Consider the following 20,515-nt stretch of genomic DNA (forward strand, 5'->3'; position numbering starts at 1 on the left):
TATCTTCAGTTGCCTTTCCCCTGCCCCCACCACCATCTACCACAATACTCCAAATCCTCTTTGACTGTGATCCTGACAGTCGCTGACAGAAAGATCCAAGCCTCGGGGACTGTCGATGTGATTCAAAGCTCAAGGGGGTCTGAGGCAATGCCCTTGTTTATGGATTCAGTGATTGATTAGGTCCTAAAAGCTCCTAGCCCAGAAAACTAAGTGGATTTAAATCAATCACTAACAGTAGTGTAGATGTTAAAAACTGAGATATGCAAGGAACTTATTAATAAGTGGTAAGAATAGAATTCCCATGATGATACTTAAATTCAACTATTTTCATAATATGCTGTAAAGTCAGGAAGGCTCACTCAATTAATAATTCTTATTTTAAAAACACTTATTCACTCACTTAAACCATCTTCCCTAACACTCTCTGCCAAGCAATATTTCACCCACACCTAGCTTTAGTACTACTGGACTTAAAGGCATTAGAACATACTGAGAAGATAAATAACCAAGTAGAAAGATTCAGTGCTTCTCTAATAAACCCAGAATCAAGCAAACACAAGGAATTAACAAAATAACAAAGAGTAAATAATAACAAAGGTCAACATTTTTAGGATGTGGAAAAATAGCTGACAACAAGGACAAACATCAATCACTAAATAGTTACTATGTGGCCAGGTGCAGAGCTAAATCTTGTTGTTTATGGACACAATACCTTCATTTCATTTATTTTTTCATTTTTTATGTGGTGCTGAGGTTCAAACCCAGAGCAACACACTCACACTCTCTAGGAAAGTACTTCACCACTGAGCTACAACCCCAGCCCAAAAATGTTTTGATGACAGTGTATAACTTAAACTTCAAAACAACTCAGGGAAATGTATGATTATTAATCCATTATACAGACGAAGTAATAGGCTCAAGGAGTGTAATACTCTCACATTATAAATATGTGTATTTTTTTTTGTCTTGTAAAAGAGGAGGGGGGGAGGGAAGGTGGGGAGAAATTTGCCCAAGGTGACAACAAATGGTAGCAAATGGTAGAGCTAGGATTCGTGAGCCAAACCTGCCCTCTTCTCAAAACACAATTCTTCCCAGTAAATTGGCCAGTCATTATACACTGCAGTTCGTGAACATGTAGTAAAAGCTACAAATCCTTTGACTCAGTACTTCTACTTTGGGGAACATATGCCAAAAAAATACACCAAAATGGCCAGGGGAGATGCAGGAGACCAATCTGTATGTAGATGTTCACAGCATCATTATAGCCGCAGTAACCTGGAATCAGCCTAGATGAATGCTTCATGAATAGTGAGGAAGAGGGCTGGCAATGGGAGAAAGTGGCATACAGCATGAAAATACTAAATGGTCATTGGAAGTGACATTTTTATGAACCACATTAATAGTTAGAAATACCTTTGAAGCAAAATTTTAAAATCAACCATATATAAATAAAACCAATACAATGATTACAACTCCGCCGTTAAGATGTGTTTGTGTGAACAAGAGTGGAAAAAACTAATATTGAATGCTAAGCTCTTTTTTTCTTATTAGGTTGAAGTTACCAATTAGTTAAAACAATACAAGGAAATCTTCCCTTTACGATGCTATGATGATTTACTTATTCTTCTCAAGCCTGAGGTGCAGCTCAATAATAGACCACTAAGCTAGGTAGGCCCTGGAATTGAACCCCAGACTTTGCAAAATAAAACAAATTAAGTAGATAAAAATAAAAGCATAGTTCTACTAATTTTAAAGCCCTCATTTTGGGGCTTTCATATAAGTCCTATTTTTAAATAAGATTTCAAAATTTAAGAGTTACAATCCTATAGCTCATGAAAATTTTTTGGGGGGGTGGGGAGAGAGAGAGAGAGAGAGAATTCTTTTTAATATTTATTTTTTAGTTTTCAGCGGATACAACATCTTTGTTTGTATGTGGTGCTGAGGATCGAATCTGGGCCGCACGCAAGCCAGGCGAGCGCACTACCGCTTGAGCCACATCCCCAGCCCAACATGAAATTTTTTGTTCATCATTGAATAAATTTATTTATGAACAAATACCTTTACAAATTAGAATATTACTTCGGCCACCATTTTGTTCATAATAATAGAAGTCCACACTAGCCAGGCACAGCAACATATGCCTGTAATTCCAGTAACTCAGGAAGCTGAGGCAGGAGGATCACAAGTTCAAGGCCAACCTCAGCAATTTAGTGAGACTCTGTCTCAAAATAAAAAATAAAAAGGGGATGTAATTCAATGGTAAAGCACCCCTGGGTTCAATACCCAGAACTGCAAAAAAAAAAAAAAGAATCCACACTCTCTGAATCTCACTCTTTCATAGCACATTTGGAAAGCAAATGAAGATAACATAAATCCATGGGGGTTGAGGGAAGGAGGTTTAAGAGTAGCTGAATAGAGCCAAGGTGGAAATCACATGATCAATGACTGATGTGGAAGGTTTATGCCTAATTGCCATTTTCACATTATCTCGTTCCCCCCTCACCAAAAGGAACAGGATATCCAGTGTAGGTTTTTTCTCGCACTCTTTCCAGAGAAAGGTAGGCTCTGCACACCACCAGCCAGGCTACACACACCCCTAACCTCTCCACCCAGGGATTCCCCTGAATCCTGCGCTATCTTCTAGAATACACTGTTACTTCAGAGAAAACAAATCACAATTACTTAGCATACCAACTAACTTCTGCATCTTTTAAGATGAATGAGGTTGGAAAGCTAGGAAAGAACAAAACCAAAGCTGTTGCTATCTTTGGGGAAGAAAAAGATTTCTCCACTTGACAGGACAGTCCTCTACCTGAGCAGGTCCCAGGTCAATCTTTATTCTAAGGCTATTTTCCTTTGTACTCACCAACCCATGCTGGCAAGTCCTGCCCATGTTCCCAGTTTGCCCTGTATTGGGGATGACTTACTATTATTGTTCTCCTGTAAGCATCAAGTACCACTGACCTAGGGGTACTTAGGTACCCCTAAGTACCTAAGGGTACTCCACACTACCACAAGGTCTGCTTCAGAGGGCAAATGATCCAATCAGGTATACTCTAGGCAGGTATGGCTATTAAAATTTAAGAAAAATTACAAATTTAGATCCTTAACTGTGTTAGCCACATTTCAAGTATTCACTAACCACCTATAGTACATGGTTACTGAATTGGATAGCATAAGGAAGAAAGTTATGTGTTCACCACCACAGAAAATTCTACTGGACATCAATGGGCTTCAGAATTCAGCACCTACCTATGCCTGCCTTTTCGATTCCAGGTGAAATTCTCTTACAGCTGGACAACTCTTCCCAACTGTCACCAGGCACCATGTGCCACCTTATCTTGAAAAATTTACGCTAAGTAAAATTGACATTTTTTGGTGTACAGTTCCAGAAGCTTATATACATATATACATTTACTCATCCACCATCAAAATCAGTATACCACTGCTCTCCAAAATTTCCTGGTTCTGCTTCTTTATAGTCAAACTCTCCTTCCATTCCCCCCAAAACCCTGGCAACCACTGATCTGGCAGCTTTAAAAAAAAAAGAAAACTCAGATTCCTGGCCTTCCCCTGGAAATCCCACTTAAGCAGGTCTAGGGTAAGGCCCGGAATCTACCCCCTCCACCCTAAGAATGTTCCTCAGGTGATTCTGGTACTCAGCCAGGTTTGAGAACCTTTTAGGTAAATGCCTAATCCAAATTTAATTTAATTATCTGTAAAGCAGTCTCTGGTCTCTCATCTTGCTCTCTGTCCGCCCCCATTCATTGCTTTGTTGCACATGGCAGACATCCCTCTTAGGCTGGGGGCTTGGAAAGCAGGGTAAGCCAGACTGCTCGGGGCACGGGCAGGGTAAGAACTCTGTGGCTCTGGTTTCTGGCAGAGAGAGGCCTCCCCAAGTCACATGGCCTCCCATCTTAATCCCTTCCTGGCTCTTTGTGCCATGGAATCCTCATCTTGGGGTGGGGGGACCACATCAGAAATAATCGCCTAGTTCCAAGGCTTGCTGCAAAGTGATAACTGAGATAACACATCCACGGGCACTGAGCATCCAGGAAGAAATCACCGTGTCCCCATCACATCATCACAACACGGATATTCCCTGAATGCAACCCTTACCTGAACATGAGAGATCAGGGCTCACATTACAACAGAACTTTAGACTTTTAAAAAAACAAAAAGACAAGAGGTAGAAAACATTTCCTCCTAAATTCATAATCCCAAGGGCAAGATACCAAATTCCATTTTTAAAGGGAACTTCAGGAGAGTCAGTATCATCTCAGAAAACCTCTGCTCAGAAAGAAGCCAGGACAAAGAGGGCCCAAACTTGAGTCAAGCCACTCTCCTCTGGCTTGTGCCTGCTCTGCTGAGGATTCCTGGAAAACACTGAAAAGTTAAAGATGGTCAAAGGCCAACAGAAGAAATGCTATCATTTAATATCACATGTTTATTTAGCCCCACCAAGCCAAAGAGGGATGACTATTTGAAAGGGAGAGAATGCCTGCTTAATCAACTAAAAATGCATTCATTACTATGCTGTTCACCACGGCTTTCCTGAAATCAGACACTTTTGCCCCTAGACCATAAGATTGAAGCGATTTGAAATGAAAATATTTCCTGTCCACTGCTTGCCAGTTTCTAGCCCCAGAGTGATATAACAGATGACATCCAGTACAATAAATGCTTTTATTAACCATAAATTTGAGACTGCTTTAGGGATTTGAAGTGTTGGGTTTCATGCTGAAAAAATGTAATGTTATCCACAGACCATCAGTGAGTAACAAAAACAGAGGCGCAGGTTAGCCTACTTTGATCAAATTATGGGGAAAAAAAAATCGTCTTTTTGCATTTAGAATAGGAGTTGCATTCAAGGCATATCTTCAAGGAGCACCAGCATAGTTTAATCATATGCCTCGGAGATTATAGTGACAATTCATTGTGAGTGCAGATTTATAGAACCAGCAGCTTCTGTTAAAACAGAAAGGAAGTTGAAAAGTGTTATGAGACTAAGTGACTGAAATATTCAAATACTAAGATGAGACCCCTAAATCAATTTCAGTGCTATTAACATTTTGAGCCAGAAACCCCTTGTGTATGTTAGGATGCTTAGCAGCATTACTGAATCCTACCTAAACCCTCACCCCAACTGTTGCAACCAAAAATGTCTCCAGAAATTCCCCAAACTGCTCCCAATCAAAAACTACTACTTTAAATCAAACTCTAGCAAATACTGCCTGATTTTTCTTCATCCAAAGAAAATGTGGAGTCTGGGGGAACTGCATGGCCTCACACCTCTCCCCTCAATGCCTCTCTTACCATAGGAACAGTTAACTCTAGGTGATTTCTGAAATTAAAAGCCCCCTGCATCCCTCTTCTACCAAAACTGAGGGTAGCGTAGCCATGGAAACAAGATCTCTCTCTTCTGTGACCAGAGCAAACTAGATTCAGCAAAGGCAAGCTGCCACCCCTCCTCCAGGCGCACCCCCTCACTGGTCTTTGTGTCGGGGTACATTCCAGCATGGGAGCTGGGGCCCACTGCACTGGGCTATACCCTATCCCTGCCAGCATCCAAATTGCTGCTTTCTGGCCTTTCACTGTCAGGCCACAGTGGGGACCACGGACTTGGTGCCAGAAAAGAAAATGAAAAGCAAAGTTGAACCTCTGCGATCCATTCTCTGGATGCTGAATGTCCCACTATTACATCTCGGCATGACATTTCACGGCCAGCAGGGGATGAGGCCCAGTCCTGAAAGCTGAACAAAATGCAGGGCACACAAGCCCGCCTGCGCCCTTGCAGTCTCCCTGGACTTATGAATAAAAGATGGAGGTTTTGTCTCTGTTGTTTCCCAGGTACCCTGTAAGAATAACAACTTGTCGCTTTTTGACATTTTAACTTACTTTGAAAAATGACCAATATTAACTTTACATGTCTTGGCCCTTAAATCTAGGGTGGGGGCAAATAAAAGTAAGAAAAGTCATGTAATTAGGTAGAAGATAATAATTCAAGTTAAACTAATGAAACTGTCTGTAAGGGACTCTAATAAAATAATTTAGGCAACACCCAATCACAGATCTAAAAGGCTGGAAACTGACTTTAAGGACATATTTTGAGTGAAGTGGCCTATGCTGGAAATAAAGTTCAATGTTTTCTCAGCACAAAGGAAAGAAATGGTTGAATTTTGGTGTGAGGAAGCACTCAACCGTAAACCTGCCCTGGCCAAAACAGAGGTTTTTAATAGGAACTCATTCCCTGTCGCTGAGGGCAACATCTACAACTGTTTGTAACAAGCCCATGTGAATAGGAAAAGCCTTAAGCATTCTAATTTTCAGAGAGCATAGTTGATTTCAAATGGTCTTTAAGAAAGAGTTTATTACAGGATAGCACAAATGATACCATACACTATCTTTAGCCCCTTAATAAGATAAAGAGAAGTCTTAATGTGAAACACTACATTTTTTTTAAAAACAACATATAAGACTAAACTTCATTCCACATTAGAAAGGTCTCTGTATATAACAACTTCAATCTAAAAAATATATATATATTTTGCTTATGGCTAAAACAACATCCATACTTATGACTGATATCTAAAATACAATGACATAATATCACCTTCAAAGGAATCTTGCCAAAACATTTAACTTGACTCTCCCTAATCTTCAGGAAACAATTAGAAATCCAAATTGTGGGAACTGTCTACACAGTGACCTTGACTCCTCAGAATGTGTACATTATAAAGGACCAAAAAAATAGGTGGAGGAAAGGCTGCCATTGAAGGAGACTAAAGAAACAGTATCAGAAAGGAATGATTCATCCTGGAATGTGATTAAGAAGTCATTAAAGACATTTTAAGGTCAATTGAAGTAAATGTAGCAAAATGTCAAGAACTGATGACTCTAGGCCAAGGAGAAATGGTATTCATTTTATTGTTTTTTTCTACTTTTCTATAGGTTTGAAAAATACAGATACAGAATACAAAATATTGGAGAATGAGCAAGGAGAAGCCCACATACAGGTGACCTGCTGGGTGGGGAGGCAGCTGGCCACAATTTCATCTTCCTGTTGAGTCAGAAAATGCATGCCCAAAAATATTACTGATACTTAAAAAGAAAAATTATATACTCTTAAATACAAGATAGATCCAACATTTTAAAAGCAAATTTTTAAAAACATAAAGTGACTTGTTATTATTAGTAGTATTCATTTAGCTGGAAGGAATGCACACAACAGACATGTAAGACAAACACGTTTCTTCTTTTAAAAGTCAGAGGTACCAGGTGTGGTGGTGCACACTTATAATCCCAGAGACTTGAGAGGCTGGGACAGAAGGATCAAAAGTTTGAGGCCAGCCTCAGTAACTCAGGTAGGCCCTAAGCAACTGTCTCAAAATAAAAAATAAACAGGGCTGGGGATGTAACTCAGTGGTAGAGCACCCCTGTGCTCAATACTGGGTACCAAAAAAACTATTAAAATAGAAAAATAAAAGTCAAAGTTCTCTTTAAACTCCTCTGTATACCTTTCCTTAGAACTCTTCTTCAATCAATCAATCATTCTCCCTCTCCTCTTATCAAAATATCTAATTTAAAAACTCAGAACACAAAAAATTCCTGCTTTCTGCACACTGTCCCCTCATTATCCATCCCCATCTTTTTTTAATGAGATTAAAAGCAAGGATCATAGTAGTCTTGGTCAACTTGAAAAGTGTGCTTTTTAAAAAAAGTGTGATCCTTTAAGTAAAAAGGGGAAAAGCTCAGTAGATGGGAAATGTGCTCAAGTGAAAAGATGTGGGAGGTAGATTTTCTGTCTCTCAATGACTTCAAAAACCCAGAGAGGAGAACAATGGGAAAGCAGTGTGTCCAGAGCAGCTTTAAAGGGGTCTGGGTTACCATCACCTTCCTCACGTCAGACACTGAGAACCCACAACTCCTGAGTCCCTAAATCAGACTTTGGCTTGAACAACCAGATGTTGCATTTTTCTCGCTTAATTTTGGTAAAACTCCATGACCTCTTTTTCAAATTAAAAAGGCAATGCCATTTTTTTTTTTTTTTTTTTTTTTTGTAAACCACAGGAGCTATCTTTAGTGAAGCCTTCTAAGGATTTCATTAATTCATAGCCAGCCAACCAGGACTTTTCCCACAGTCTCCCACAAAAAAGCCCGGGAAGTCACTGATTGCTTGGCTGGATCTGAATATGAGTAGAGGTAAGATCAGAAATATCTAGTTCCTCCCACAGGGAAGCAAGGCATGAAAATCAAAGCCCAGCAAAAACTCATTACCACAGCTGGCCAGCAAATCCACAGCCCCAGAAAGAAGGCAAAGAGCACCTGTGATTCTGGATGGACCCCCACATGACTTCAGAAAATGAACCGCCTTCACAATGGGGGGAAGGAGGAATGAGACAAAAATGAGCCTCATGTGTCTGTTAAAGACACAGTTTTCATGCAGCCTGAGGGCTGCTTCCAAGGAATGACATCCATTTTACTCACATCATTTTGGAAAGCCTGAAATCAGGATGCTTACTGGTTAGCAGTAACTTTTTTACATTTTTCTCATCCACAGTACAGGCAAACAGAATTTTCAAACACCCCCTCTCAAAAGCCACAGACACTCTGCAAGGTGTGGCTCCTATAAAATACCAGCCCTCCTCAGTCCCTCCACCATGAGGGGGGACTTGAACCCCCATCTGTAGCCCAGCCTTTTGCCAGTAAGAGTACTAATAATCTGTGGTGTAAATGAATACATTGAACCTATATTTATGCTACTCTCAGCACTTACTACCAATGTTAAAAAAAAAAATACAACTAACTATAGAATTTCAGAGGAAATTCTAGCTCAACATCTGCTTTGCCTTCTCCAAGAGGCCACTGGAGCCATCCTTATCACCCAGTTTTAATGTCCTGCAGAGCAGTTAGCCATTCAAGAAACATGTGTGGAGAACCTACTATGTACCAGGCACTGTTTTGGAGATGGAGAAGTGAACAAAATAGATAAATGCCCATCCTCCTGGAACTGACATGGTGATGGAGAAGACAGGCAAGAAAATACTATGTGTCTCACAGTAAAAGGTTCTAGGGGAAAATATAGTGAGGAAAGAGGACAGAGTGAGCAGTGGGGTGCTCTTTAAATAGGGTGGTAAAGTCTGGTATTTTGTTCTATTTGTCTCCCCTACTTAAATCTAGGCTCTAGAAATCATGTCTAACATGCAGAAAGCACCAAATACTGAGTGAATGATTGGCCACTGAGGATGCCACCTATCAAACTTTCAGGTGCTGGAGAAGCCTTCTGAGACTCAAGGTTCCTGACAGATGCATGCTGGCAAAATTCAAGTTGCCCTATTATCTAGTCCCAACCTACAGCTTCAACTTTACTGTCTCCCTCCAATAAGTCTCCCTTCAGTTCTGCCCACATCTTGCTTGCTGCTCAAACTGCCCCCCACTTTCTTGTTCCACTCACTAGCAAGACACTACTCAAAGTTCCCTCAGAGAGGCCTGCCTTCTTCCTGACATCTCCATTCCTCCCTCTAAGACTCCTCAGAACCACTCAAATTTAATATCTTCTTTATAATAAATCTCATTTCTGTTTCCTCTTCATCACATCACTGCAAAAATGGTTGAATGCATTCTCATTAAATCTGCAGGGATAATGAGGTTGACCTAATTTTTTATTAAATGCAGACTCTGTGGCACAGGTAAAATTCACAGGCAGAGAAGTCTCACAGAGAAAGGTGGGCTGCTTCCAAAGAAAGGGAATCTGCGGCAGAGCAAGAAGCCAGAGTTCACTGGGAAATGAACAAGAACAAAAAAGCAGAGTTCCCAAAGCAGCATCCAGGCAGTGCTCAAGTACTCACTTGTCATCAAACTACTTTCCATAGGGGAAAGTCTAGGATGAAGGGGCACAGGAAGCAAGATTCACACTTCTCTGGGAATAGTAGGGAAGCATGGAGAGAGGACAGGGACTTCTCTGTACTGTGGACTCAGAATCCCTCCTGTATCTTCCTGTTGTCTGAGCCTGTTCCTTTGGTGCATCCCACCTGGACAGGAGTCTCTTCCCTGAGTCAAATCATAGAGTAGTTGCTCAAAAAAAGAAAAGAGAGAGAGGAGAGAGAGAGAGAGAGAGAGAGAGAGAGAGAAAGAAAGAAAGAAAGAAAGAAAGAAAGAAAGAAAGAAAGAAAGAAAGAAAGAAAGAAAGAAAGAAAGAAAGAAAGAAAGAAAGAAAACAACAACAACAACAAAAAAAAACCCATCTCTTGCTTCCTGGCTCCAAATAAGTCTTTTAGAGACTGGGATATTGAGCAGTGACAATAAATCCTAAGTAGGTGAGTGCCTGTGCCCCACCCAGAGCAAATGTACACACTCCAGAGGCAGGAGGCCATAAACTGTCACTCAACAGGGACCATGCTCAAGCTGACTGCTCCCACATTTGGTCTGCATTGCACTGCATTTCTCTGAGATAAAAGGGAGGCCCTTTTAAGAGAGGAAAAGCCAGAAATCACCTGGACAGAATAAAATCCCAGGAAAGGGCTTCTAAACCATATGTCCTGTCTCAGGAAAAATGTATCTCTTCATTCCAAGGAAACCCTCCTTTATCCCATCCACCCTCCCACTCTCAAGCCCAACAGTGCATCTGAGAACAGAAGTCTGGGGCCACAGCCATCATTTTTTAAAGGGTTAGTATTCAATTGGGGGAGAGAAAGACTACAAAACAGAACATTTGGGAAAACTCGTTCTGTCTTTTTTTGTGTGTGTGTGATGCTGAGGATTCAACCAGTGCCTCACAAATGCTAGGCAAGTGCTCTACCACTGAACAATATCCTCAGGCCTACTTTTAAAATCTGGTGGGAGGCAGGGATTTGGGCCGGTGTATTTATTTATTTATTTATTTATTTATTAAAGAGAGAGAGAGAATTTTTTAATATTTATTTTTTTTTAGTTTTTGGTGGATACAACATCTTTATTTTATGTGGTGCTGAGGATTGAACCCAGAGCCCCACACATGGCGGGAGAGCACATGCCAGGCTGAGCCACATCCCCAGCCCGAGGGGTGGGTGTATTTAAAGCCTAATCCCTCATGATTTCAAAAGGATTCAATTTAAGTATTTACTTGTTTGTTTATTTATTTATATATGGTGATACGAGGGATTTAACTCTAGCACTAAGCTATACCACCAGCCATTTTTTATTTTGAGATATATAAAATATTTTTATTTTACTTTTTTTAATATTTACTTTTTAGTTTTAGGTGGACATAATATTTTTTTTATTTTTATTTTTATGTGGTGTTGAGGATCGAACCCAGCGCCCCGCGCATGCCAGGTGAGCATGCTACCACTTGAGCTTCATCCCCAGCCCCTTACTTTTTATTTTTTATTTGAGACAACTTGCTAAGTAGCCCAGGCTGGCTTTGAACTTGCCATCCTCCTGTTTTAGCCACCCAGATAGCTGGGATTACAGGCATCACCTTGCCTGGCTTTGAAAATATTTATTTAATGTGTAAAATCTAAATATTCACCTAAACATTTTAATTAATGCTATCAATTTCTACATCCTTGTCAAAGTTGCTTTAATGTTATATGGCTTTTCTGTGAAATTCAAGCAAGCTTCCCTACAATGTACTAATTTTCATGAAAAGCCTCATGATTAATGTCTATTAGATCAGGTTTGGAATGAAGAAAGGTACAATAAAATTACAGTGTATAAGGCTTCCAACAATACCTGCCATCTATTGCCCTTTCAGTTCTTTTATGGTACTAGCCATATGCAAATAGGACATTTTGCCATTAGGTTCACTATAAAACAAATGCTTCATAAATATGCACGGGAGAGGTAGTTTGAATTTACCCTATTAAATCAAAATATTTATAGGCTGACTTCTGTTTTAGAAGAGAATTACATGTGTGTTCACATCACATCTTTATTTTGTCATCCACCCCATGATTTGTTGAGGACAGCTGGTACCTATTAAGTCCCCCCCTTTAAATGTTGTAGCCTTAATTAGCTACATCCACCTTCCCCCAACATTTCCAAACAAGGAACCAAAGAAAAGGGAAGCTGTTTTTATCATGGATACTTTGAACAATGGAGTTGAAAATGTTAACTCTCTACTAGCGAGTAACCAAAGTTATTCCTTTTTTAGGCCCCTTCACAAAACACAGAGGACAACCAGTATTTCAATTTTCAGTCTTTTGTTACATAGGTAATTTTTTTAATTGTTGAATTTTTTGTTTCTGGCCTAGTGTTACTAATTAAGCCTTCTTTTAAGATATTGCTTGGGAAAAAAAAACCAAGAGGTCTCCCTGGAGTTTCTCTTGGTGTTATTCAAGCTACAAACTTGTTGCATGAACTTTTTAAACATGAGATGAAGTACAGAGAATCTGCAAGAAACAAACCAAGTATGGCTTTTTCCTTGTTTTGTTTTTTGTAGTCCTGGGGATTGAACTCCACTACTGAGCTACATCCCTAACCCTTTTTTAGTGTGTTTTTTATTTTGAGACAGGGTTTCCTTAAATTGCTAAAGCTGTCCTCAAACTTATGATCCTCCTGCCTCAACAACTCCCCTACACACAGGGCTGGCAATTTTTTACAAACACATCCACCCTTCCCAGACCCCTTCCCAAACACAAACAATGAGAAATTCCATTGATCAAATTGCTTTAACCTGCCACATGTAGATTAAAACAAACACTGATTTAATTAATAACTTAAGCTTTCTTTCTTTATTAAAAAAAATTGAAGTACCCATTTATGCATTCAGGACTTCAATTGTGAAGTATGTCAATAGGCTAAATTTTGAGCAAGAAAAGAAACCATCTCAAAGATTCCCCCTGGGATTTGTCCCTTCTAGAGACTTGCCCTAGCTTTAATCTGTAGTAAGGCTATCTGTTTCAATAGGATGTGATCATCACTCCAGGGCTTGTGTCTTTTCAATCAGCTGGTGGCCCTGCAGGGTTTAGAGTGGCAGAGGGGAAGTGGCCTGTGGTTAAACAGAGGAAATACCAAGGCATTTTAACAGAGCAAATAGTCTCTTTACTTCCCATGGGGAAGAGCTTCAAAGGCCCTGGGCCTCAAGGAGACAATGTGTTGCAGGGCCATCAGTCACCTAATCGTGTGTCAGTCCCATTCAGAACTTCTCAGAAGCCAAGACAAACACTGCCCAGGAGGACAATACCTCCCACTAGCTGGGCAAGTCTGGCCAGCTTGAGATGGGGCCCATGGTACCAGTATAGACAGCCTCCAAGCTTGCAGAGGGCAGAAGACACTCCAAATTTTAGGGAGATGCGAAAGGGCAAAGGTCTGGCAGTGAGGGTGGCAGAAGTGAGGTCTGCTCCCAGGGTACTGCTCCCATCTCAACTTGACAAGCTTCTGTGGGGACCTGAGCCCCCTCCTTGCCCCATAATCTTGCCAATGGGGAGTGGGTACCCAAGCATCCAGAAGCCTGAAAACCCATCCATCATAAGCAAGTGCAAGAGGTGATGGGGAATGAAAGAGGATAATAAAATTGTTGATGGAGTGGCCTCAGCAGCACAGGCATCTGTTGGAGCAGAGTATATGAAAAGTTCAGGGACAGGGGAGGAAAAGAGCTTGGAAGTGTTAAAAAAAGAAAGAAAGAAAAAAAGAAACCAACACATTTCAGACCAAATGAAGCATGAAAAATACTCAACTTAAAATAAAGACTTAAAAAAGCATTAGTAGTTCTTTCCTTTGTAGGGAAGCTGTCTGTAAGATTTCAACTGAGAGACTCTGATTTGGATCCTGCTCCACTCCTTCCGGAGACAGTTTTCCAGACAAACCCAGCTGTTCTGGGGAGGAACCCAGGAGAAGTGTCCAGTCTCCTTCATAGGCCCAGGACAGATACCTCACCAGAGCCAGAACACCCCTTCTCAAGACCACAGTCAGCCTGACCCATTTTATTGATCAGAACTAACAAAGTCTCCACATTCCTAAGTCCAATGAAATCATTTAAAACCAAACTCTGATTTTTTTTCTTTCCTTTTTTTTTTTTTTTTTTTTTTTTTGGTGGGGGATGGGGCTGGGAAGACACTGGGAACTGAACCCAGTGCTTCAAGTATGCTAGGCAAGTGCTCTATTTAGATACACCTCCAATGCCTCTGATTGATTTTGAAAGTTTCAAATGTCTTCTCTCCCCTGATTGAGGAAGCTTATTTCCTAAAGCAATAGGTCTCACCACTGAGACAGCATCAGAATCCTCAGAGGAACTTGTCAAAATGCCAGTATCTACGTTATGACTTTATGTCATCTCACTTGCATTCTGGTCCCATTATCCTTGACTGCATTCTAACAAGCTCCCAAGACAATTCTGATACTGGAAACCCCTGAACATCACTTTGAGAAACCACCCTTGGAAGGAAAAGGTACAATAAATGGTACTGCTCATTCACCCAGCTGTATCCCTGAGTTAATAACTAGCATAATGTCCCAGGCACCTCAGGAGATCCAGAGATGGATGGTTGGAGGTGGGGAGAGAAGGAAGGGCTGCACAAAAAAGATGGACACAGGCCAAGAGAGTTCCCAATTAACCAAGCGAAACAGGCTGCAAAAAAGCATTGCATTTCTTATAAAAACGTCTCAGAAAAATGTGTCAATCCAAGGCTGAGTAATTTTTAACAAGGAATTCTCTAAGGGACAGCAGAGCATCTGTAACTTGGAAGACATGATCACAGGACAGACAGACCAGATATGGGCTTGGGAGACATGAGCTGCAAGTGAATGAAAATGCATCCAATTCAGAATCAAATAAACGCGCCTGGGCCCACAGCCAAGAAGAATTCTTGGACTGGACTTTTATCAGGGACCTAAATTTTAACCAGCTGGAACTTTTTTTTTTTCCTTCCAAGTACCACCCTATTGCTTTCTACCTTTTGAGATGAAGTATTTGCCTTAAATGGGAAACTTGCACATCATTGTAAAGATGATGCCAGAATCCTGATTTCCTGAGTTGCTGAAGGTGCAAGCTTTGTGTTTCAGGCATAACATACAAAAAAACGTAAGAAATCAAGAAATGTTCCTTCCTCCCCTACTGCAGGAAAAGCTATTAAATAAAAATCTTTAGGAGTAGATTCCTAACTCCTTGTTCCAAAAATAGGCTTCTCAACCAGCAAGACTAGGAGAGATGGGGGAACCTTGGTGCAAGTGAATGATATAATTACAGTTACCCATCACAAATAAAGTCATCCCACTATTAAGAAACAAGAATTAAGAGCCAGTGTAAATGAAGGGGCCAGCCCCTCTGGAAGTTTTACAAATTGTTACTTCTCTGAGAAAACAGCATTTATTACTCAAAGAGCAACTTTACCTGGCAAGGGCCATGAGAGATTTTTTTTCTAGGAATTGAGGAAGTGTGCCCACAACTCATTTCTAAAACACTGAGCTGTGTTCAAGATGGTATCAGCCTCTTAATTGCCCCACAAATAATAGAGAGGTTGTGAAACCTGACCACTTAAACCAGGCCAGCTCTTGGCTCCTCTGAGAACAGCTTGAAGGGTCTGTTAGCAGAGCTGCTAAGGGCAGACAGACGGGTAAGTGGGCGGGTTGGCGGGCAGGCTGGCTAGCTACAGCTACCTCGAATATCCTGGGAAAATTCCCATTCCTACAGGGGCAAGGGTTCATGAACAAATGCTCCCTTGAAGAACAAGGGGTTCACTCACTCAACTGGTCTTCTACACCTAGATCTTGCCCCTCCTTCAGGACTCATTTCTGTACCTTGTTGTCCCCTCAGGTTCTGAGTGAAACTCAGATCCACAGGAAGCCCTTCCTGTGTGTATTACATATAACTGACCCTTACATACCCATAATAGACTATAAACAATCCCAGAGCTGAGGCTGACATCTACAGGGACCCAGACATGAATCAAACATCTAAGTCCCTGTAAACCAGTATTACTGGAGCCCCATGCCAGCAACTGCAACTTCTGGGAAACCTTACCTAGGTTGGTGGGGGTAGGGAAGGCTTCCTGCAGGAAGTGATGCTGGAGTTGAAAGGGGAAACAGGAGGCACAGAGAAAAGGAACAAAGGTAGAAACAGATGCAAAGGCCTTCTATGGAGAGGACATAGGCACCTGGTGCTGAGATCTCTCTCCACACTTCGTAAAATCTATCTCAAAACAGGACTTTAGCCTATAATCCCAGCAAGTCAGGAGGCTGAGGCAGAAGGATTGCAAGGAACTTAGCAAGACCCTGTCTTGAAAAAATTAAAAAAAAAAAAAAAAAGCTGGGGGTATAGTTTAGTGATACAGTGCCCTGTGTTAAACCCTACAAAAGTAGGAGGGAGGATTCAGCAGGAAGGCTGCAGAGTCTAACTGGGTTCAACCTACCTTTACAGGGTTCCCAGGTTCTGAAGCCACCAACAAACTAGTCTAAAGACACAGGGTGAACAAATACTAGCTAAGCAGTCTGGTGAAAACCAAAGAATAAGCACCTGCATGAGAAAGTCAAAGATATAGCATTCCTAGAGGGCTTCCCTGGTGAAATCACCTGAGCCAAGTATTAAGCTTGGCAGGGGATTCTTATGAAGGTAAAGGCATCCAGGGAGGAGGGGAAGGTATGCCTTTGTAAAAAGGCATCAGGAGTTAGGGAACAGGGAGGGGGATGTAATGAATGAGGTTGCAAGTATGCAAACAGGATGGGTAAACAGGGTCCACAGGATACAGCAGATGGAAGTTTGAGAAGAGACTGGCATCTGAGGTTCAGCCCAGAGGTCCCCATGCTCATCCAAGAAGGGCATGAAGATGAGGATAAGGTAAGGACTGTGGAGTCAAGGCAAAAGCTGTTGAGAGGATCACCCCCAATAAGGCTCTGCAGAAGGGGAAAGGAGGTCAGCATTAGAGAGAGGTGACTGGGATGAGAACCACCATTAATTCTGTTGGGGGTGTAGATTTGGGGAGGGCCACACATTCCCACAGGTACAGAAAACAAAACCACCATCTTGGCTTCTTCAGAGCACTACCATCCCCACAACATTAAAACTTCATAAGCTGTGTATACTGGCACATGAAGCCAACTAGGCAACAGCAGAAAAACAGCAAACTGGACTGATCCACCGAAACCATGAGTGACATGTAAACTCAGAATAAAATACCTGTGATGCTGTTACAGTTAGTCAAAAGCCAAAATCTGTACAGATCCAAAATTTTAGCTAAATTAACACTAGACAGACTTAAGAAAACTTGGTATCTATTAGAAAAAGAGCAGTGATGTTTTACAATAGAACAAAATAAGAAAAAGTGTTTTCCTTAAATGAGAAGGAATGGTAGAATTTACGTTAAATTCACTAAGGGTGGGAAAAGTCAGGTACATCAGCTATTGGAGCTAGGGACAACCCAGCTAATTGGCTCATACCTGGTTTTCTACACAATTTCTCTATATGTGTGGGGCAAGTGAGCAGGAAGGATTAACCTGTGCCCCTGGGCAAGGTGTCATGGCCTACCTCTTATCTGTGCTAAGGCTTTTCACAGTCTCCCAGAAAAGGTAGGACAACCTTGGTCTATAACTACCCCCATACCCATCCCTGGGACTAGGGAAAACAGAAATCACTCATTTCCTCCCACTTTCTAGATGAGTAAACAGAGGCTTTTGGCGCCTAGGAACAGAGCCAAAGTCAGGTACCTGGCTGTCAGAGTGCTAAGCCTGTGTTCTCTTTGTAAGTTTTAAAGCGTGAGTGCCCCTACCCGGCGGCCGCCCTAGCCTCTGTGGAAGGCACTGACCAGACGAATAGGAATCTCCAGGTCCCAGGGCCTCCCAAGCCCCAGAGCTCAAAAGCCCACCCTGGGTTGGGAGGCAGTGTCCCGGTGCACATCTTTCATCCCCAAAGCCCCACCGCCCTGACAGTGTCAAAGGAGTGTCCCGTTTGGGGAAAAGGGTTCCAACTACAAGGCGAAAGTCTGGGCATCTCTCCTCTCCTCACGGGCACCTGACTGAGGTGACAAACTCTTACTGCCCTTTCTTTGACCATAAAAAACACCCTCAACTCGGGTCTGGGGCAGAGATGGGGATTCGGGTAACAATCGTGAGATCATTCGTGAGACGAAAAGTTAAACGGAGAAGCAAAGTTTCTCAGGAAGTCTGGAGTCCGAAATGGGGTGGGAGTAGGGTGACGACCCTAGGCTAGAAGGGACAAAGGGAACACAACAGATGGGTGCACCGTTCGCCAGCGCTCCAGGTGCCCTCCCTGCCCGCCCTGAGCCTTTGCAGAGCTGGGAACTGGAGGTCCGGGAGAACCCGACATCCTCTCTGAAGCTCCCCGTCATCCAGACTGTAAGGAGATCCCAGCTCCAGACGGCGCAGCCTTGGGACCGAGGGCCGAGAACAAAGGGTGGGGCGCACTCCCCCCGCCTCGTTGCCCCCTCACACCCGCCCTCTAGAATCGGACCCAGCCAGCGGCCGCGCCTCATTAGCAACACAAAGCCAGAGGTCGGGCGGCCCCTTTCATCCCGGCTAGGGCGGGCGGACGCGCGACCCAGGAGGGGAGAAGCGAGGACGGCTGAAGAAGCTCTAGGACCGGGATCTTGGTGGCAGACTGGACAGAGAACAAATACGTCGCCTGGGCTTGTCTGCCCGCGAGCACCTGTGCGCGCCGCGCCCCTGCCTCTCCCAGCGCCCCCTGCTAGTTTGGAGACCTCGAGAAACCCGCCGTCCTCGCCTTACCCTCCAGCCACAGGTGTCGGCGCCCCTCGAGCGGCCGGAGCCGCCCGCGGCCACGGCCAGTTGCGAGCCATTGAGGCAGGCATTGACAGTGAAGAAGACAGAACAGAGCTGCAGCCACGGGGCCATGGCCGTGCGCTCGCCCAGCCGGGCCCTTCTCCGAGCCCCGGCCGCCTGCCGCTGACCAGCCCCGAGTGGGCGGTGGCAGCGGCGGGGAGCGTGCCGCACTGAGCATGCGCTGCTGGCCTACGCCCCGCCTCTTCCCTCGAGGTCCCGCCCCCAGCCTCAGTTCTTGCGTACAGATCCTGCCCCTCTAGACTGGCCATCCCGACTTGGCCCGCCCTTCTGGTCATTACCAAACTGCTGCTGAGTCTCTGGCAATTGCAGGTTTATTCCCCCTCGCCTAAGAATTTTTTTTTTTTTTAACACAGAGGATTTGTCCAAATGATGCCTGCCCCATGCAAAAACTTGGAAGAACGCAAAGAACATAGTAATTTTAAAAATAATTTAATAAGCACCTGCTATGTGCCAGATCCCTTCTTGTGTCCTCCCAATCACATAAGGAAATGTTAGTATTATTGTTATCACAGTTTTAGGAACAGAAAAGTTAGCTCGACTTCACATTTAGAGAAATCCTCACTCTACATTTATTACCAGGACCTCAGACAAATGACTTACTTTCTCCACAGTACTGTTTCCCCCATAAGCCAGAATAATAAGGATAAGAATACTCATCTGGGGAGGATTCTTTTGGTTAACATATAACAAGGGTTCAATAACTGCTCCAACCTATCATCAACTAACTTGCATAGATAGGGTCACTGAGCTAGTACTCATTAAACCTGAATTCAAAGTCAGATCTTATTGAAAACAATACTCTCGACCACTACAATTGTCAAATTTACCCTTGTGAAGTGGGTATTATCTCTGGAAGATGAAGCTGAGGTCCAGACAACTGGAGAAAACATTACACAGATTTTCACTAAAATCCTCCCACCTCTTTGCCTCATATCTAAACACTTAAACCACATCACTTTGTCCCTCTGGGTTGCCCCCACCCTCATATAGGCTACCACCTCCACCTCTGCAACAGCTTTCTGAATACTTTTTCTGCTTCCACTTGTATCCCTATATTCAATACATTTGTTCACACTGAAATCAGAGAGATCTTCTAAAAAAAAAAGTAAATCACCCAGCAAATGGCACAGCTTAGTGACTTGGGAGGCTGAGGCAGAAGGATCACAAGTTAGAGGCCAAACTCAGCAACTTAGGCCCTGAGCAATCTAGTGAGACTCTGTTTCAAAATATAAAAAATGGAAGGAGCTCAGTGGAGAATCACCCTGGGTTCAATCCCCAGTACCAACAGTAAAATTTAAAATAAATAAATAAAATTTTAAAAGTAAATCAGACTACTGACTTCCCTTGATTAAAACTCTTCTGTGGGGCTGGAGATGTATCCCAGTGGTAGAGCACTTGCCTAGCATGTGCAAGGCCCTGGGTTCAACCCCCAGCACTGTAAAAACAAAACAAAACTCTTGTATGGTAGTTTTGTTGATGTTGTTTGGCAATTTTGTTGTTTTTTGGGTTTTTGACTAGGGATTGAGCCTAGGCGGTACTCTACCACAAAGCTAATCTCTAGCCCTTTTAATTTTATTTATTTTAATGTATTTATTTACTTATTTTTGCCTTGCTGAGGATTGAACTCAGAGCCTCATGGATGCTAGGCAAATGCTCTGCCACTGGGTTACATCCTCAGACCCTCTTTTGTTTTATTTTGAAACAGGGTCCTATTAAGTTACTCAGGTTGGCCTTGAACTTGCAATCCTTCTGCCTCAGTCTCCTGAGTTGCTGGTATTACAGA

General features: G+C 42.6%; 1 protein-coding gene across 2 annotated transcripts in view; it reads right to left on the bottom strand.

Annotated features, from left to right (window-relative positions):
* Il17rd (interleukin 17 receptor D) overlaps nt 1-18,783 on the bottom strand; it is a 60,103-nt gene extending 41,320 nt beyond the window's left edge. For both annotated transcript variants that reach the window (XM_076868382.1, XM_076868372.1), the window contains exon 1: nt 18,658-18,783. In XM_076868382.1, the coding sequence (XP_076724497.1) occupies nt 18,658-18,783 (126 nt within the window). The remainder of the gene's footprint in view (nt 1-18,657) is intronic.
* Nucleotides 18,784-20,515: the final 1,732 nt, after the last annotated feature.

This window comes from Callospermophilus lateralis, chromosome 1 (genome assembly GCF_048772815.1).
Source record: "Callospermophilus lateralis isolate mCalLat2 chromosome 1, mCalLat2.hap1, whole genome shotgun sequence".
In the NCBI taxonomy this organism is placed as follows: domain Eukaryota; kingdom Metazoa; phylum Chordata; class Mammalia; order Rodentia; family Sciuridae; genus Callospermophilus; species Callospermophilus lateralis.